The 18,462-nt window shown below is 48.9% G+C and overlaps 2 protein-coding genes across 2 annotated transcripts; both read left to right on the top strand.

Annotated features, from left to right (window-relative positions):
- The first annotated feature begins 541 nt into the window (after positions 1–541).
- LOC142890392 (bile salt-activated lipase-like) lies at positions 542–4,755 on the top strand. Its single transcript, XM_076029376.1, has 11 exons — positions 542–656; positions 888–1,035; positions 1,114–1,233; positions 1,337–1,534; positions 1,645–1,775; positions 2,427–2,534; positions 2,689–2,803; positions 3,081–3,267; positions 3,354–3,557; positions 4,201–4,410; positions 4,498–4,755. Exons 1-11 carry the CDS (start codon positions 600–602, stop codon positions 4,688–4,690), a joined length of 1,671 nt encoding a protein of 556 aa, XP_075885491.1. The 5' UTR covers positions 542–599; the 3' UTR covers positions 4,691–4,755.
- Positions 4,756–6,897: 2,142 nt separating this feature from the next.
- LOC142890403 (cholesterol 7-desaturase nvd) lies at positions 6,898–16,246 on the top strand. Its single transcript, XM_076029394.1, has 7 exons — positions 6,898–7,462; positions 11,237–11,425; positions 11,918–12,096; positions 12,445–12,570; positions 12,793–12,912; positions 13,829–14,005; positions 14,975–16,246. Exons 1-7 carry the CDS (start codon positions 7,018–7,020, stop codon positions 15,134–15,136), a joined length of 1,398 nt encoding a protein of 465 aa, XP_075885509.1. The 5' UTR covers positions 6,898–7,017; the 3' UTR covers positions 15,137–16,246.
- The last annotated feature ends 2,216 nt before the right edge of the window (positions 16,247–18,462 follow it).

Here is an 18,462-nt window from a genome sequence, read left to right as displayed (position 1 = left end):
CCCCCCCACAATGGATCACTATTAAAAAATTACAACATTCTTGTGTCCTTCATGACGCAACATTCTAGTGTCATAAAGAATATTATGTTTTTATCTGTAGTAGTCATGTTTGTCCTCAGTATCTAGTGCAGTACCGTGAGGGTGGAGCCACCTGTTAGTGGCCACTCTGAGAATCAGCACACTTGTGGCTCAGTGATCTTACCTCTGGTGTGTTTAGTGTGTTTAAAGGCAGATTTTATGGTAATGTTATCATAATTATTGAATGAAAATTAAATAGGAGATTATAAATAGAAGATCATCACTTCTTACTGCCATAGGTAAATGTGATGTGTACAATAAGAAAACCAGGATGTCCAGGGCTATAGCAGACATCCGCTACCCTGAGTGCAGTAGAATGCAGGTGAATGAATGAATATCTCCACCATCTCAAGGTAACCTCCAGCATAATGAGCTCAGAGTGCTAAACCCTGTGGCAGGGTTCTTATATAACCAGGGTAAACATCTAAAGTTGTGCGTGAGCTCCCCCCCCCGCCCCCCCCGACCCCAGTTGCCTGTTGCATATAAGAGCAGCTGCAGCCCTGCTTCCTCTCCATGCAGCCATGGAGTCCATCCTGATTGCTCTCGTCCTGCTTCTGGGAAGAGCATCAGCAGCCACTGTGAGTCTCCGGGAATTTGAATATCAAATCATAATTTGTAATCGTGCCTTTAAAAAGAAAATATTCATTTTCTTCAGTATTTACAGATTCAAAAAACAACAGCTAAATTACGAGGTGTAATTACCGTTGATTAATTTGATTTCTTTTTGAACTGTTTAGTTAATCACTGACTTTTTTTTTTTTTTTTTACTTTGTTTAAATCAAAAGTGTGTGCTTCCTCTGCTTGTGTAGCTGGGCGTTGTTCAAACTGAGGGTGGCAGCGTGCGAGGACAAAATATCCCTCTTGGTACCGAGCGATCTGTGGATGTTTTCAAAGGAATCCCCTTCGCTGCCCAGCCTGGACTCTTTGAAAAACCCAGACCTCACCCTGGTTGGCACGGTGCGTCATCAGCAGCTGGTTTCTTCTTTTTATTTTGGCAGATCTCACTCAGGGAAAACTGATTGTGTTCATCTCCAGGTGTCCTGAAGGCCACTGAGTTTGCAGAGAAATGTCTCCAGCTCAGCAATTCATTGACTCATGTGTTTGGAAGTGAAGACTGCCTCTACCTCAACATCTGGGTTCCTCATGGAGCACAAGGTAGCTTTGTGGTTGATTGTTCAATCTTGACATACTTTACTGCCATACTGGTGCCAATTTAAAAAGACAATGGATGGTTTTGTCTGTGTCTCCTGTTTGGTAGTGTCCTCAAACCTCCCTGTCATGGTTTGGATCCATGAAGGCGGCTTCATGAGCGGTGGATCTATGGGATTTAATGTCCTGGACAACTACCTGTACGATGGTCAGGAGATTGCAGACAGAGGCAACGTTGTTTTGGTGTCGGTGGCTTACCGTCTGGGTGTGCTGGGCTTCCTCAGTACTGGAGACTCCAATCTACCTGGTCGGAGCTCTTTTCATTTGAGCATTGCAAAGGGCAAAAGCCTTTACACTTCATCCTGTAGGCATAAACCATTGCAGCGTTTCAAAGTGGCTTTCATGGTCATGTGACAGGAAACTACGGCCTGTGGGACCAGCACGCCGCCATCGCCTGGGTGCACAGGAACATCCGCTCCTTTGCTGGAGACCCACAAAACATCACCGTCTTTGGAGAGTCTGCAGGAGGAGCAAGTGTTGACTACCAGGTAAAATCATCATCATCATCATAACAAAAACTAAAACACACATCCATCTTCCAAAGCTCCCGTCTTGATCTTTTTGGCCCTGAGAACGAGGAGAGGTTTAGCTGTGACAGTCAGTGGAAACTGCTGCGAGCTCGTGGCAGTTTTATTAGGAATCACCGTGTTGAATGAAAAGCACTGAGTTCCTCCACATCTGAGTGACACATTCCAGTGCAGGAACCGGAAACATTGCACTGTCACCTTCAGACTTCAATGAGCAATCTGAACGACCATTGTTGAATTTGAGAATGTATCTCAGAAGCTTATTTTTCCAGCAAGACGCGTTCAATAAATGTGACGTCCATCCTGGAATGTTGGGTTCAGCACTCGGTACGGTGCAACACATTGCTGATTGACGTGTCTTCTGTTATAGAAGACTTGAAGTGATTATTAGGTAAATGTGGGGCAGATTGATTGAATGGACTGCAGGCCAGAAAGTCCAAATTACGTTTGATCAGCAGGTTTGTCATGAGTGGGACCACTGGTTTTAGTGTTTATTACCGTACATAATGTGCCTTTACAGCAAGACAGGAGACTTTTTATTCAGACTCTGAGGCCAAACACAGAACATGACAACAAGAATTAATCTCATTGCATTATTTTGTTGTTGCACAGATTCTTTCACCTTATAACAAAGGTCTGGTGAAGAGGGCCATCGCCCAGAGCGGCGCTGCTCTTTGTCCATGGGCGCTGAACAGGAACCCACACAAGACTGCTGCCCAGGTGTGGTGTTCACCCCACTGGATATTGAAAAGTTCTTTGAATAAACTGCATGAAGATGGATTCACGTTGTGTTTTCGTGTGAAAAGAAAATGTGTTGTTTTTTTTCACTGTTTAGGAAGAGGCCTGCTGATGCATTGTGTAATTATGCTCTCAGGTTGCCAAGAATGTGGGCTGCCCCACTGATGCCAGGATGGTGCAGTGTCTGAAGTCCACTGATGCCGCTGCTCTGGCCATGAACCCTCCAACCATCTTACCAGGAAGCCCAGACTGTGAGCCTCACTCAGCTTCTCACTGAGCGGCTCATGGAAGAGATAATTTAAACTGACAGAGAGGCGTTGCACAATCTTTATGATCATGACTGAGAATTTTTTTTGACGCTGTTGTTGTTGTTGCTACATTGAAGTTGCAGTTTGATCGTTAAAACTGACCTGATTAGTTCAGTTTAAAACAACAACTGAAGTACAACATAAATGTACAAGTGTAAATGGCATTGAATTTGTTCATTGAATTCAAAGCTTGTTAATCATTCATTAACTTTACCTTCAGTTCCAACAATAACTTATGTCCAACTGACCCCCGTGGTGGACGGCGACTTCATCCCCAACCAACCTGGCCAACTGTTCCACAACGCGGCCGACATCGACTACCTGGCTGGGATCAACAACATGGATGGATACAGCTTCACATCGCAAGACATCCCTTCCTTGGCTGATAAAAACTCACCCATCCCTGTGTACTGTCACTTTAAAGAGTCATGTTGTTAGGTGGCTCAGTGAGCCACGGCCATCCATTGACCTGCCAACCTGGTTCCCCCTACAGGGAGGACGTCAGGAGGCTTCTGGCTGCCTACACCAAAGACAAGGGAGCAGCAGGTTTTGAGGTCGCGTTTGCAGCGTACTCCTCTGAATGGGGGTCCGCACCCAGCCAGACCACCATCAGGAGAACTGCAGTGGACATTGGGACTGACTACTTGTTCCTGGTTCCTTTTCAAACTGCCATCTTTCTCCACTCTGCCAACGCCAGGTAGGTCCTTCTACTGGACTCTGACACAGACCTGAGACCTACTTTCTAATGAAGGGTCAACTTTAAATGTGGGCGGTTTTATAAGCATTGGCACAATCATTGTAAAATGAAGAAGCACTCTGATCCTGCCTCTTGGTCTGCCGATAGAGAAAGATGACTCCTTCATCTTTGCAAATTTCCCCACCGTGGGATCAATAAAGGTCTTCTCCTACTTCCTATATTCTAAAAAGTGTTGCTGCGCTCCCAGCAACCTGAGGTAGCCGGGAGCATGGCATTGGTCCGACCTCCCGTTAGTCCAACCTCCCCCAACCCTCACCCTAATGGCAGGTCGGACCAATGTGCAATTTGTCAGACTAATGGGAGGTCAGATTAATGGCAGGTCAGACCAATGGGAATTTCCCATGTAGCCTTGGGAACGTGATGAGCCAAGGCCAGAGGATTGAGTGAGGTGATCCCACTCTGGTGGATCCGGGCTCCCAACCTCTCTTTGTCTGTAGCTCTGAAGCTTCCCTCTAGATTAGCATCTGTGTCTTAGTTAGTGTGTCTTACAGGCAGCAGTTACACTCATTGATGTTGTGATCTCTCTTTGTGTATTTGCCTGTCAGTTGATATGCTTAATTAAAAAGTGAATTGGTCGTGGCAGGTCTGCTCGCACCTTCTCCTACATGATGTCTGAGCCCAGTTTATTGGCCGGACCAGGGAAACCCTACCATGACTGGGTGGGTGCTGACCATACTGATGACCTGCAGTACGTCTTTGGCAAACCCTTCAGCACTCCACAGGTGTATGGGGACAGACAGAGACACCTGTCTGCCTACATGATGGCCTACTGGACCAACTTTGCCAGAACTGGGTGGGTAAAACACCACGCATGATGTTCAGGTGTTTGTCCCCAGGCGTGTTTGACACTTGACAAACGCCTCTGTTTTTAACACTACAGAGACCCGAACAAAGGACAGCTGAAGGTTCCTGTGCAGTGGCCTGAGTACAGCCAGTCTGGTCAGCAGTTCCTGCGAATCCATGCCAAGATGGATGGAAACTCTGTTGGGCAGGAAATGAGGCAACGTTTTGTCCACCTGTGGGGTGTCGCTCTTCCCAGCCTCCCATCCTATGATGTCACAGACGCCAGATGATGCAATGTTGTTGATGAATAGATATCAATTCTATCAATAAAACATTAAGCAGAGATTTACATCGATTGGCATGGCCTTGAAAGAGGTGTTTCTGATACCAACTGCTGATAACTGAGATCACAAGTTCACTGTAGTTTGCATGGATGGCACTGTGATGGCAGGACTTCACGACTCCGTAGTGATCACAGAGGAGCTGTTGATGTCTCCAGAACCGAGGAATCACAGCACTCAAGAACCAAAGAGGATGACATTTATAGAGACCACATGCTTTTGTCTTTGTAAGAGCTTTTTGAAGCACCTGTTCAGTATTTCAGTGGAAGATGTCAGAAAAAGGAAAAAGTACAAACTGCTCCACTACTGAGAGAGCAGCACAGAAGTGAATAGTCGCCTGGAATCAAAGACAAGAGCAACAGAAAGCTGATCAGAGGGATTTAGATGCATAACAGCCAGTGTTGTAATGAATCTGAGATGACAATGCTGTGAGTAACCCATGGTTGCCAAGGACATTTCCACAGCATGCAAACAGTGTGAGGCCAAAACATTCCCTTCCTGCTGAAGAACGTGTCTGGCTTTCCCAGTTATGCCAACAGGGGGACCTGTTGCTGAATGAACTGCTGACACTATGCACTGTGCTTTGTGCCTGCACTGTGTATTCTATGACCAAAGCCAACCTCAATCACAACACTTATGACCAGGCAAGTCGCTGTTTATAGCACTAATACTCATTTTTAATTCTACTTTCTCATCTGCTTTGAATTAGAGGGACTGTATAAAACACAGTTATTATTTTTTTGACTGTCTTTTGTTAGTTTGAGAATAATGTACAAGTTGCCTGCAGTTCTGCCATGTTAAACTTGATGAACTGTACCAAACTGCAATCGCTGTTCAAAAGCGAACATCTGCTTACATAAGAGTCCAAGACTCTTTTATGGCCAGCCTGGCCAGATACTGATAAAACACACGGCCTTGTGCACCGTGTGGCCTTGTGTTGTCAAGTGCTGCTGAATTACAACTCATTTCTCAGACAAAGCAGCTGTGAAAAGAACTGCTGTTCTTCTGCTACTCTCATGCTCGTAGGAGACACCTGAGCAAAGCAACATTAACACTCCCATCTCACATCCCGACCAGAGAGGCTTCCATTCTGCCGCCCTCCACCTTCCAAATCAAACAAATGTTTACACAGTGTCAACATTCAAACCTTTACAAGTGTCTACATTGTCAAAACTGAATAAAGTTTTCTTTTGTGGTTTATTTACAAGCTAATATGAGGCATAGTTCCAATCACACTATTTCACAGTCCAGAGTTCAACCTGGCTGCCGGAGTCGTTACTGCCAAGAGGTGTGTGTACACAATATCATTGTTAAACCAGAGTAATATTAGTCCACCATCTTTCCAATGAAACAAGAATGAATGAGTTGAACTGGTTGATTGCTTTATTTGAAAGCTTTCCAGTGGTGCTGTGTAAAGCTGACAAACACACTGCTATTGGCAGAAATGAGGCTTCATGCAAAGAAGGTTACCTTGTCTCCTTGGAGACACACACACACACACACACACACACACACACACACACACACACACACACACACACTGAACAGAGGTCTTGGCTGCTCTGGCCAATGAAAAAGAAGATGTATTTTTTTTCTTCATACAGGGCTGCTGCTCTGGCCATGTTGGCGCTCTAGTGAGCATTTATTTATTTTACCCCAAGGGTGGCAGCCAGTGCCCCTCCAGCAGATGGCGCCCTAGGATACCGACCCACTTCTTCTTCTTCTTAATTGTGATTATTGCAGTGATGCTGGAGCAGCTGGCAGCCGGGCCTGCAGGGCGGCTCCACTGCAGGGGTCTCCCCCTCCACAGTAGCACCTCATAGTCCCAGCTGTTGAGGATCAATTACTCCAACCATGGTGGATAAAGACCAGGGGGACTCTGGTCAATAAGACAGGCGCATCTAAAAGTTGCAAATGAAAGATGTTTTCAAAACTTGTGCTTTTTGCAGACATGAGAGGATATGTTTGTATATCTATCCAGAATATTGAGTGCCTTTTGATAGAGGAAATGGAGTTCTTTAAGCGTTTCAGTTCATTTCAACCAGCCAGTGCTGACATGACAGCAGGGAATCACTTCTGAGGAATCAACAGGTGCGATGATGACGCATTGCGCTTCCGTAGAATGTCTCTGGATTCCGTAGAATGTCTCTGAATGAAACATGTCTGGAGCCCATAGCCGTGCCCTGTGCTCCCGATTAGATGACATGACCCTGGCACTGGGTGGCACTGGGTGACACTGGGTGTGGTCTCGCGCAGGAGCTTTGCATCTTGTCCCCATGACAGAGATCAGCGGAGGAACCACAAGGCAAAGCATGTCCGCTGGGAAGGTGGCTGTCCTGGTGCTGGTGCTGGCCGCGCTGCTGGCCGCGCTGCTGCCCGAGGCAGGGCGCTGGTCCCCGGGCTGGTGGAGAGCCTGGGCCGGGTCCTGGTGGGCCGGGTCCTGGTCCTGGAGCGGGGCTGCGGGGCTCCTCCTCGCCGCGCTCTGCGCCCCGGTGGTGGCTCGGCTCTACCAGCTGCTCTTCCGGCCCCTGGAGCTGCTCCGCTCGCCGGATGATGTGGGATACATCGCCGAGGACGGTCGCTCCAAAGCCCAGGCAGCCAACGAAGTCCGGCGCCGGAGGAAGACCGGGGAGCTGCCCCCGATTTACCCCAACGGCTGGTACCGGGTGTTGGACTCGCACCTGCTGGCGAGGGGCGAAGTCAAGAGCGTCTCCATACTCGGTATGTTGCACATTTCACCTCATTATTCCTACATTCTGCCCTGATTGCGACACCTGCTCGCCGCTGTACGTCGTCGTGTTCAAGGTTCATACAGCGAGAATAAAGCGAAAGGTGCGCTTGTTTAATGTGAATGATTAACCCGCGGCTTGCACTCACTCACTGTCCCGCCAAGGAAGGCAAGTTGACTTCAGCCACTTCCTCTGCAAATAAACTGTGGTTGTTTGTATGGATGAAATGTTTTCAGGGTGACCTTATATCAGTCAGCCTGCCACCGGTGAATCAGAGAACAGGCAATGAACCTAGATCACCTTGTTCCTACTCTCCAAGGCTCAGCGTTCCATCAAAGTTCTTCTTTGAGCCTCTTGTTTCCCCAAGAACAAAATCCAGGCCAAGCAACACGTCAGAAAAAAGAGAATCAACGGAGACGTGACTCGAGATGCTGCAGTGTGGAAGTGTGAGACCTTCTGTCAGATGACCCTCCACAGTGGGCTGTGACCACCACGTAGATTCTCCCTTCTTCCATACGCCCCTGGTGCTGACCTTCAGCCCTCACCTTCACTGTGTTGGAGCGCAGTCAGGCAACCCCGGATCAGGAGACGAGTTCAAATTTCACCGTGTTGGTGTTGTTACGCTCTTGCAAAACAATGGCCATTGTCAGAAATGATTTCTTCCATGAAAAGTTTCATTCCTGGCCAGTGTGTTTGCAGGTCATCAAAAGTTGAACCAGTTTCCTTGTCTTGTGGCACTGCGGTTACAGAATCCAATCAATTCTGAGTTTGTAGTATCGGCAAATCCAAAGTTAATGCTTAATTTCCTGGTCTGACTGAATTTACAACCAGTTTTGCAAACAGACATGAACATTAAAATACCTGGTGTGTGTTCAAAGAGAGAGAGAGAGAGGGAGAGAGGGAGAGTGTTTATGTAACATGCTGGCATCATGTGCACCAGTAATGAGACAGTGGGACCGTGTTTCACAGCTTGCCAGTGATTTGCATGCATGGTTAATCCTTTTTATAGCATTAAGCCATAAGTGAATCACTTGCCAAATACATCCAGGTCTTTTTTTTTTTAATTTTCGTGCTTTTAATCAGCAAGATAGGCCGCATTTCAATGCTCAACACGTGTGAAGGGAATTGGAGTCTCACCTGCAGGAACTGAATCAGCAGATCTTCTAGTTGATTCACTCTGAGGTCACTTGACTCATTTCCAACCTCCAGCTCAGTAATGAAATGACACGATGAGCTGCGTCCGTATCTTCTCCCCAACTCTTTACCACCATCACACAGTTGTTCAAACTGGTTGGAGGTCAAGCAGAATTAATATTTAATGATAATGTGCCTCTTTCATTGTTTAATGGAAAAGCCACGTCGTGGAGAAACGGCCTGCATTACCAATACATCGATCTCACCAACATCAGGTGATGTGGCGTCTCAATCCCCTACACACATCTCTGCATCATCATCATCATCCTCCTCCTTCCTCGCTCCATCATGTCTGGCGTTTTATTTGAAGCGCTGTGTAACAGAGAGGTCTTCAGCGCTACATTGTACGCAGCAGCTTATTGTGTTTGTGGTGAGCTGCTGGAAGCATCAGTGAGGGTGAGATTGTCTGAATTGCACTCTTCTGTGCTGCAAATCAAACCAGTTGGCTTCTCCACCAATCCCAGTCTTCTGAGCCTGCAGTTGATATTTTGCAGTCGGCCACTGGGTGTCGCTGTGATTTCAGCGCTGCTGCACACTGCAGCTGCCACACCTGCCCTCACTCAGCCAATCAGCACACCTGCAGCTCATCCCCTCTCTCTCTCTCTCTCTCTCTCTCTCTCTCCCTCTACCCCCACTCTCTCACTCCCCACCTCCCCCTGTCTCTCTCTCTCTCTTTCTCTGGTGGCTGATGGGAGGTTCTGCAGTGATCTGCTGGTTTCCTGGCACTCAGACTGACTCGGTGCTCTCGGCCTTCTGTCTCCACCACCACTTCTTCCTTTGGACTGACGGCCTGGGCTCTTTTTATGTCTCTCTCTCTCTGATACTTGACTCTCCTCCTGCTCTGACCCATTCTCACCGGGTCACCGGCTCCCCGCCTGCCAGTTCGTCTTCATACAAACCACCCTCTCATTCAACTGTGTTCCTGCTGTGCTGCCTTTGAGTTCATACAACGCAAATACTGTGCCAACAGCGACTCTTCCTACTGGGGAGTTGGAAACACTGCAAAGGAGGACATTTTTTTTCAAAGTCCCTCTCAGAACTAGTTTGTTGGCCAGAACCTGTTTGGTTTTGTCTCATCGTGAACATTGACCAGCAGTACTGAGGCTTCTGTTTGCTCCTGTGTGGAATGGATCTCCTGTAGCCACTACATGGACCACTGCTTGAACCCTGATGGGAGCAAACATGAGGGACCGCCGACTCAGAGCCCCTGATGGTTTCTTTTTAACTGCAGGATGGTAAATGCTTATTAATATAGCAGAGCTGTGTTTTCATGACGCTGCAGTTTAGTTTTGAACATTGCATCCTTCATGTCTTCAGCTGCTGCTCCCTGTCCATCCAATCGTCTTGAGTTTCACCCTCTTCTCCGAGCGTCTGCGCTCCCGCTGTGAATGAATGTCAACCTGCAGTCATCTACTTACAGCACGTTTCAAATTCTGCCAGCCTGGTGTGACTGCTGCTCGCCTGCCTTCACCTCGCTGGCTGAGCTGCGTGGCAGCAGAGTCCAATCAATCAATCAGCTTTTATTATAAAATCACAACCAAAGGCATCTCAGAGCTTCTTTGTGCAATCAGAGGAAAAACAGCTGGCCGCCCAGAGCAGCAGGGGGCGACAGTGGGCAGGAAAAACTCCCCTGTGGGGGGAAAAAACCCGGAGCAGATCCAGACTCCAGAGGTCATGTAGATAGATAGAGAGAGAGCAGTAGTCAGAGTGTCAGCCAGGTCAGAGTCAGTTGCATGGTGAACAACAACAAAACTCACAATATTTAAACAGACAGTAGAGGTCTGCTGCTGCTGCTGCTGCCCATGTAGAACCCGTTGTCCGTGTCTGGGAGGGTCAGAGGTCAGAGGTGCTGCGTAAACATCAGCATAAATGTCTTCACTTGGATTTCCTGGAGGCTCCACTCATCCGGGTTTCACTCTGCAGGGCGCCGAGCTATTTCAGGAGGAGATGTCGCTCGTCCACAGGTGATGCCAAGTACAGTAGGTACAGTGGGGGAAGTTGATGAAGGTGCTGACTGTCTGCTGGCTCAGACTGGGCTGCATCTGCTCCGCCATGGTTGTAATCTATCCCAAGATGTTCCAGAGCCGCCTGGAGCCGCAGCCTCAGCCACACTGAAGGCAGAGGCACCAGCCGAGGTCTGTCTTCATCTTCTCCACCACAGTCTTCCTCTCTGATGATGACTTGTAAAAAATATTATTATACCACCATTATAACGCACCATTTTCACTGGTCAGTCAACTGGTCACGTGACCTCGTCCGCTGAAGTGTCAATGTGAACAAAGTGTTTCCATGAGCGATGTTCCTCTCTATGGATCCGTGTGAAAACCACCTGATGAGAGTCAAGACCTTTGAGCAGTGTTGGAGAGGTTCTTCCAAGCTGAGCTGTTTCCATCACCAGACTTTATTGACATGTTTGGGTTTGGTGCAGTTGTAGGAGTGATGGAAACACAGCTAGTGGACCTTCACAGAGACACACTGAGTGTTCGCTTTCTCTCTCTCTTTGCTTCATGCAATCTTCAGTGGACATCACGTTGACTTCCTCCAGCTGACTGACTGTCCCTCCTGTGTGCAGGTCAACAGGTGGTGGTGTTCAGGGGCCAGGAGGGGAATGCCTCCGTGCTGGACGCCTACTGCCCTCACCTGGGGGCCAACCTGGCCGTGGGAGGACGGGTGGTGGGGAACTGCATCGAGTGCCCCTTCCATGGATGGCAGTTTCGAGGGGACGACGGAAAGTGTGTGAAGATTCCCTACGCAGAAAAAAGTATGAAAATCTGCATCCTTCTTCCTCTCTCTTTGCTTCTTTTTGGTAGTTTGTTCATGTTAGCAGGAAGGAAAAAGAGCGGCAGAGGTTGAGCTGCCCTGTCGGCCTCCACTGCCGGTGCAAAGAAAGAAAATATCACATTAACATCAAACCTAAAAGCTGGGAAATATTTTCTCTCATTTGTAGTCAGTCGAACTGTTAATACGGATTAGTTTCATTAGTGTTGTTTTTAGTGCTGCAACATCGTAGTTTCACACTTTATGATCAGTGAAGTGCATCTATTCTATTGTGTTCTATATTCTATGGAACTCAGTGTTTATTAGCTTTGCCTTATTAGTACTGTAAAGGAGAAGACGGTACGTTTTATTTGCATTCTGTTCATAGCTTTGCTAAAATTGAAGTACACGTTCATCTTTTGACTCCTGCCTCTATGAGGTCATACGTAGCTTTCTTCTGATTGGCTCCCTTCTTTTCTTCGGACGTCGGATTCAGTTCCGGACGTCGCCAAAGCTCGACACTGGACGAGCCGCGAGGTCAACGGTCAGATCTACGTCTGGTACCACTGCGATGGCACCGAGCCCGATTGGCCGGTACCGGAGCAGCCCGAGGTCACCAGGGGAGAGTGGGTCTACAGGGGCAGAACCGAACACTTCATCAACTCTCACATCCAGGTGAGTGGAGGGAAGCAGAAGCAGCATCTGGGAATGTTGCTTCTGTATCTGGAGTTTTCTCCTCTCCCGCTGGATCTCACGTCTGTCCTCCAGCAGCTGGCTTCTCCCTGAGCACATCTGGATTCTGAGTTCCTGGAATAATGTGACGGTGCAAGGCGACCCGCTCTTAATGTTCAGAGAAACGCTCCAGTCCAAAGAAAACTCCATTGTTTTAGCTTTGGCAATGAGGAACATTCAATAAGTGTCTTCTCAAAAGTGGCACACTGGGCCTTGAAAGCAACTTTTTTAATGTTTAACCAACTTTGAGCAAACTTTGATTCTCTCCACTGTGACGTGCGCCCTCAACAGGAGATACCTGAGAACGCAGCGGACATCGCTCACCTGGCACACCTGCACACTCCCGGCATGATCAGCGGAGTCGACCTGCGCTACACCAACAGCAAAACCTGGGAGTTTCTGCGGCACGACTGGAACGTAAGGATGCAAACACGCGGCAGCGGCGGCGGCGGTGAAGTCTAACAGGCTCCGCCTCTGAGAGGGTTCTTGACAGTCTGCGCTTGCTGTGTTTCATGATGTTTTACATTTCACGAGGCGCCTGATGCTCCTGATGTCACCGTCACGGCGCCTCGGCTCTTCATCTGCAAGCAGTCCTCATCATGGACTGACGCTGTGTGTTTGCACCCGTCTCTGCTGCAGGTCCAGTGGGAGCCGGAGTCAGAACCCACTCGGCACTGTTCCAACATGTACGTCAAACACGCTCTGACTGTGTTTGGCCTCCACTGGCCCCTGCTGGACGTCAGTGTCGTTGCCAGACAGGTACAGTGAAGGTCGTGACGCTGCATGGCGACGCCCCCGTTCCAGACGCTCTCCCTCTGGTCCTTTATTTCATGGCAATCAACACATCGGAGCTATTGTTCTGTCTCGCCATCCCCAGCTGTCACCCACAGGGGGCGCCACTGCCCTGTCAACTCTTCCTTCTCCGCTCTTGGCGCCATTTTCACCTCTTCCTCACCAACTCCTCACCGCAGGCTCAGTTTCCCTCTAACGGGGTCACGAGCCGGGGAGCTCGGCGCTGCCGCAGCACCGCAGGCGCAGGAAGTCGTCGCCCTCGTTAATTGTGGCGTTGCACACTCGCGGTCGGGGGGCGAGCTCCCGGAACAAAAGCCGAGCCGCTGACACCTTCTTCCCTCGGAACGCCGTCATTAATCTTCGCTTTGAGTCATTGAGGCTGAATGTGCTTGGATGCACGATGACGTGGAAGTCCTGGAGGAGCTTCATCCCACATCCAGGCAGGGTTGCCAGGCAGGGTTGCCTGGCGTGCTGTGATTGTTGCGTTTGTATGATAGTTTGGCCCTCTGTACGATGCAGCATCAACAATGCCAAGTGGACCTGTCAATCATCTGAGCATCTGGAGAGTCTGTCAGTCCAGCGGAGTTGCTCTGGGTTACAAAGGAACCCTGAAGGCATCTCTTCCCATATGACAGCTTTCCAGCCAATCAGAGAGCAAGAGCGTGGTCGAGCCAAACATTTGCACCTTTGATATCCAGATGCAGCAGCTTGCATGCAGTCAAAACCGTGTTGACTGCAGGTGATTGAGCAGCTCAGCAGAGCCCTCCATGCATCTGCTGCTGCTCCGCTACCCAACAGTCCCTGGTCTAACCTGCATATTGCTGCTTCTCTAGAAGTCCCGCCGTCAGAGTGCTAACTGCTACTGACTGTTGTCGCCCTCCAGGTGGGTCCCGGTCTGGTCTACCTGCTGTTCAACCACAGCTTCCTGGGCCGCGGTGTCATGATGCACTGCGTGACCCCGGTGGAGCCGCTGCTGCAGTGCGTCACTCACACCATGTTCTACCAGGCCAGCATCCCTCCAGTCATTCCCAACTTCATCCTCAAAGTGGAGAGCATCCAGGTGCGCCACCTCCTGGCCACAGTCACACACACCACCCTTTACAATCATTCAACCGTCACTCAAAGTGCCTTGAATTTTAGAGGAGTGAACAGGTTTTTCTTGTTTCTTGCGTTGCACTTTTCTGCCTGGGAGTTTGTGCGGTGTGTAAGGATCATCGCCGCCTCTTTCCTTTCATTCTGCCGCGTCATTTACACCAGAAGTAACACAACACAGCGGCTGGGAGTGTGTGAGGAGCCTCATTAAACGTGTTAATTACTTGTTAATTTATTTTTTCCTGAATAGAAGCAGGCAGCGTTCAGGGAAGCAACCCAGTTTCAACATTCGCTCACAATATTGTTGTGCAAAAGTTTTTTTTGACACGACGTTGACTTTCCCGTTTAACAATGTGATTAAAAGGATGTTTTGTGTTATGATCAGCTGTGGTAGTGTCGCTTCAGAGAATTAATTTGTGCTTTTTGCAACTTGATTGCTGAAACTTTTTTTTTTTTTAGCAGTTTTATTTTGTTAATTATTTATTCATTTTTTTTTCAACAAAACAAACAAATTTGTCTTGTGACGCTGTTGGTCAGCTGATTAAAGTCCAGCTGTAAATTATGTATCTTATATTATCTTGTGATGCTTACAATACATTCACATTGAGACAATGACATCATCAGTCTTTCATGATGTGACTTCTATATGGATGCTGGATGCATTACTGAGCCTGATGGTGGCGCTGCTTTAGTGACGTTTAGAAGCAGCTGCTGCTGATGGACAGATGTCTACGAGGAAGAGTATAGAACTAGAATAAAGTAGACTCCACCACTGAATGAGTCGTTCCTATTCCCCCAACTCCTCTCCCCCTGGAGTTCCTCTCAGATGCCTCCCTCCTCTTCATCAAGGGCTCAGAGACTCTTTGGTTTCATCACATCCAGACGACAAACTCATCTCTCCTCCGTCCTCTGCCCTTCTTCTCCTCCTCTGGTGCAGTTTGAGCGGGACGTGATGATCTGGAACAACAAGACGTACGTCGCCAAGCCTCTCCTGGTGAAGGAAGACTCGGCCATCCAGAAGCACCGGCGCTGGTTCAGTCAGTTCTACAGCAAGAACAGCCCGCAGCTGCAGTACAAGCGGGACACTCTGGACTTCTGACCCGGGCCGGGCCACAGCAGCAGGAGATGATGTCGGGTCAGGGCCCACTTTCATCAAAGACAGAAACACACCTGTTGGAATACTGTAGACCCCTGCCACTGTCTCCACCTGCCTGGACCTCTCTTAGCCAGCTAGCTCTTCGCTACATTTCAAAACAAGAGATTCTTTTTTGAGCTTTACCTGTGAGTCATTTTGCACTGTGCTTCTGTCAGGGAGCCAACCAAGAGAACAACACCTTGGTAAAGAGGTGCCAAGACTTCCCTTTTCATCCTCTTTCTTTTTTTAAATTAAATTAAATTAAATTAAATTAAATTAAATTAAATGAATGTAGGTGCCAGAAGTTCAGGTTAGCAGCACTGTAGCCTGTAGCAACAGCCTCAGTCTCAGTCTCAGGATCCCAAATCTCATCCTCACATCTTTCTAATAGGTGCCCTTTGTGACATCACAAAGTGTTGATTCACAGGCCTTGACATTTTAAAACAGTGAAAGAAGGAATTTCCTCGTCCCCCTGGTGGGAGTTCACCAGCATTACACTGTGAACTCTATGTCAATTTTACATATGTGCAAGACTTTCATGTTTTAAACATGTGAGTGAAAAGGCGGTGAACGGCGGCTCCATCGAGCGTCTCATTGAACCAAATGGATCTTCAAAGTAAAAGCGTCCGATGCTGAGTGCACGCTGGCGGCGGCGGCGGCGGCCTTAATGCTCTGCGGTTATTAAAAGTTTAAAGAGGCTCGGAGGAATGGCTCAGTCAGCCGGACCAGGAGGACCAGGAGGACCAGGAGGACCATCGCAACCTTTGATATCCAGATGCAGCAGCTGGTACGCAATCAAAGCCGTGGCGACTGCGGCTGAGTTCACAGCTGGAACCTGTATGACTTCTGCTGCTTCTTCAAAGACCAGTGACATTACAGCACACTGGGACCACTCATGACTGAGAGGTGGGCAAACTAAGGCTCGGGGGCCATATTCGGCCCATTAAGCTTTTAAATGCGGCCCGCTGATACTTGGAGAAATGATATTAATCGTCAGTCAATCATAAAACAGATGTATTTCTTCCATGTTTGCAGTGTTTTCAGAGTCATTTCAATAAAGAGCTAAACACCAAACACCTGTGTGGTTGTAGGTGGTTCTGGATGGTTCTGGGTGGTTCTAATTGGTTCTGAAGTATTTCTAGGTGCTTCTAAGAGATAAACACTGCAGGGCTTCAAAGACACTGATTTGCTTGCAACTTTGCTTTGCTTGGTTTTCCATTGACACGAAAGCAACTTGTTTTCTACATGATATCCCGTGATGCATTGTTTCCTCTATGAGGTGGCTCACCAGTCAACAGTTTGCCACCCCTGGTCTAGAGATTGTTGTGGTGATGTGTAGTTGCCATCGGTCCCATCAGACTGACTGATGGGACCGATGGTTGCGTCGACCTCGGCTCGGCTGGCCGGCCGGCGGTACAAAGCCCCAGCGAGGGCCAGAGCAGAAGCCAGAGTCCGAGAACGGTTTCATCGTCAGTAGTAAAGAAATCAAATCATCTTTTTTATTTTTCTGCATACAGCAATTTGTCCCCAAAGCCACAGTGACTCATCTCAAAGATGTCGACGCTGCTCTTCCAGGTTACACAACCAGGGGATGCAGCGCAATTCACAGCCCAGTGGACGTTCATGGGACACTTCCCATACTGAATGGACACTGCTCTATCATTAGCAGGTAGATATACATACATTTTACCTCTTTAGAGACGCATGTTGAAAGGCTCTTCTGCTTCAGACAAGCGAGCGACATGCAGAGGGAATTATTGACCCACATATAGAAAAAATGTTGTCCACTTTATGCAAGGATGAATCCATCCAACTGATGACAAGCCACTTTTTAAAAGTGTGGCTGCAAATGAGAATGAAATGCAATGCAAGGATTTTGAATCGTGTGTTTATTTGTTTGTTTGTTTGTTTGTTTGTTTGTTTCCTTTGCCCATAAACATGTGAGCGACAGTTTTACTCCCAGCCGGCGCTTCAATGATGCAGTGAAGATTAGATCAGGACCTTTTACCACTGTGTTTACAGTGAGCTTAGCCTTAGTGGTGTGTGTGTGTGTGTGTGTGTCTGTGTGTGTGTGTGTGCGTGCGCGCGCGTGCACACCCCTGTTTAAACCTCCAGCCAGTCAAACAAGCAGCCATCAGAGACTTATTAGCGCAGCAGGACGCTTGAATAATAGATGAAGCTTCTCTTCTCCTCCCTCCACTCCATTCCATGATGCATTCTTTTTCCCTGCGCTCTTCCCACAAAAACACAACAGCTCCGGCGTGGCCGGGATGTGGTTGCTCTTGCGTTTGCTCATTTTTCACCAGCAGAACTGGTGAGAAAAGCTTTGTGTAGCGCTGAAAATCATCATCTTCAGGGCCACTTCAATGGAGTGGGATGGCTGGAACGCTGGTGGGAACGCTGGTGGGAACGCTGGCTCCGCCTCCATCTCCACACGTGTTACGAGTGGGCGCTCCCTAACTTTGAGATGTGTTTATCTAATCAGAGTTTTATGGGAATGGTGATACACCAGCGTGGCATCGACTGCTGGCTCAGTCGACTGCAGCCGCACGCCGACAAGGAAGGAAACATTTTTTCAGCACGGGTTTTTCGACAGACGATGGCCGAGGAGACGAGTGCTGGCGGAGCAGCGGGGCAGGAGCGGCAGCTGGTGGATCCAGCAGAACCCCAGGATCTCCCAGAATGCCCCATCTGCAGCGAGGCCTTGGAGCCGCAGCAGCAGCAGCTCGCCACGCTGCTGGGCTGCGGCCACACGCTCTGCCGCCGCTGCCGGGTCGCCGTAGCGAGGCAGGAGGAGCTGCTGCGCTGCCCCTTGTGCAGGAGGACCACCAACCTCAGGTTGGACCACCTAGACGTTCCCATCACCATCACCAGCCCAGAGCAGGGGGCCCACTCCGCCTCGCTGCTCCACAAGCTGCTGGGCTGCTGCGTGGACGCCCCCCCCCCTGGACGCTGAAAGGACTGCGGGTGATTCTGCTGTTGCTGCTGCTCGGCTGCCTCCTCTACGTGATTGTCCCCGTCCTGGTGCTCGTGCTGTCCTAGACCACGAGGACTGCTTCCTCCTTCCTCTACGGAGCTCCAACACTGGCCTGTGAAGGTTCTCGGTCATCCAGGTCGTCTTCAAGAAGTGATGCCTTCCATCAAGGGAACCTAAGCACTCACATGATGGCAGAGCAGAAGAAGGAGCCCCTGACCTTCATCCTCCCCCAACCCTCAGCCTAAACCTAAGCCTAACCTAAGCCAGAGGTGGGCAAACTGACTGGTGGGGCCACAGTGGGGTCTACAGTGTG

The sequence above is a fragment of the Nelusetta ayraudi genome, unplaced genomic scaffold, assembly GCF_046127955.1.
Source record: "Nelusetta ayraudi isolate G7.1 ecotype Tasmania unplaced genomic scaffold, CSIRO-AGI_Nayr_v1 ptg000026l, whole genome shotgun sequence".
In the NCBI taxonomy this organism is placed as follows: Eukaryota; Metazoa; Chordata; class Actinopteri; order Tetraodontiformes; family Monacanthidae; genus Nelusetta; species Nelusetta ayraudi.
This window is presented reverse-complemented; position numbering and strand designations above follow the sequence as displayed.

Excerpts from the sequence above, each read along its gene's own strand:
- LOC142890392 (XM_076029376.1), top strand. The coding sequence starts at position 600 with ATGGAGTCCATCCTGATTGCTCTCGTCCTGCTTCTGGGAAGAGCATCA. Across the intron at positions 657-887 it reads GAAGAGCATCAGCAGCCACT|CTGGGCGTTGTTCAAACTGA; the intron begins GTGAGTCTCCGG and ends CTGCTTGTGTAG. Across the intron at positions 4,411-4,497 it reads ACCAACTTTGCCAGAACTGG|AGACCCGAACAAAGGACAGC; the intron begins GTGGGTAAAACA and ends TTAACACTACAG.
- LOC142890403 (XM_076029394.1), top strand. The coding sequence starts at position 7,018 with ATGACAGAGATCAGCGGAGGAACCACAAGGCAAAGCATGTCCGCTGGG. Across the intron at positions 7,463-11,236 it reads CAAGAGCGTCTCCATACTCG|GTCAACAGGTGGTGGTGTTC; the intron begins GTATGTTGCACA and ends TCCTGTGTGCAG. Across the intron at positions 12,571-12,792 it reads TTCTGCGGCACGACTGGAAC|GTCCAGTGGGAGCCGGAGTC; the intron begins GTAAGGATGCAA and ends TCTCTGCTGCAG.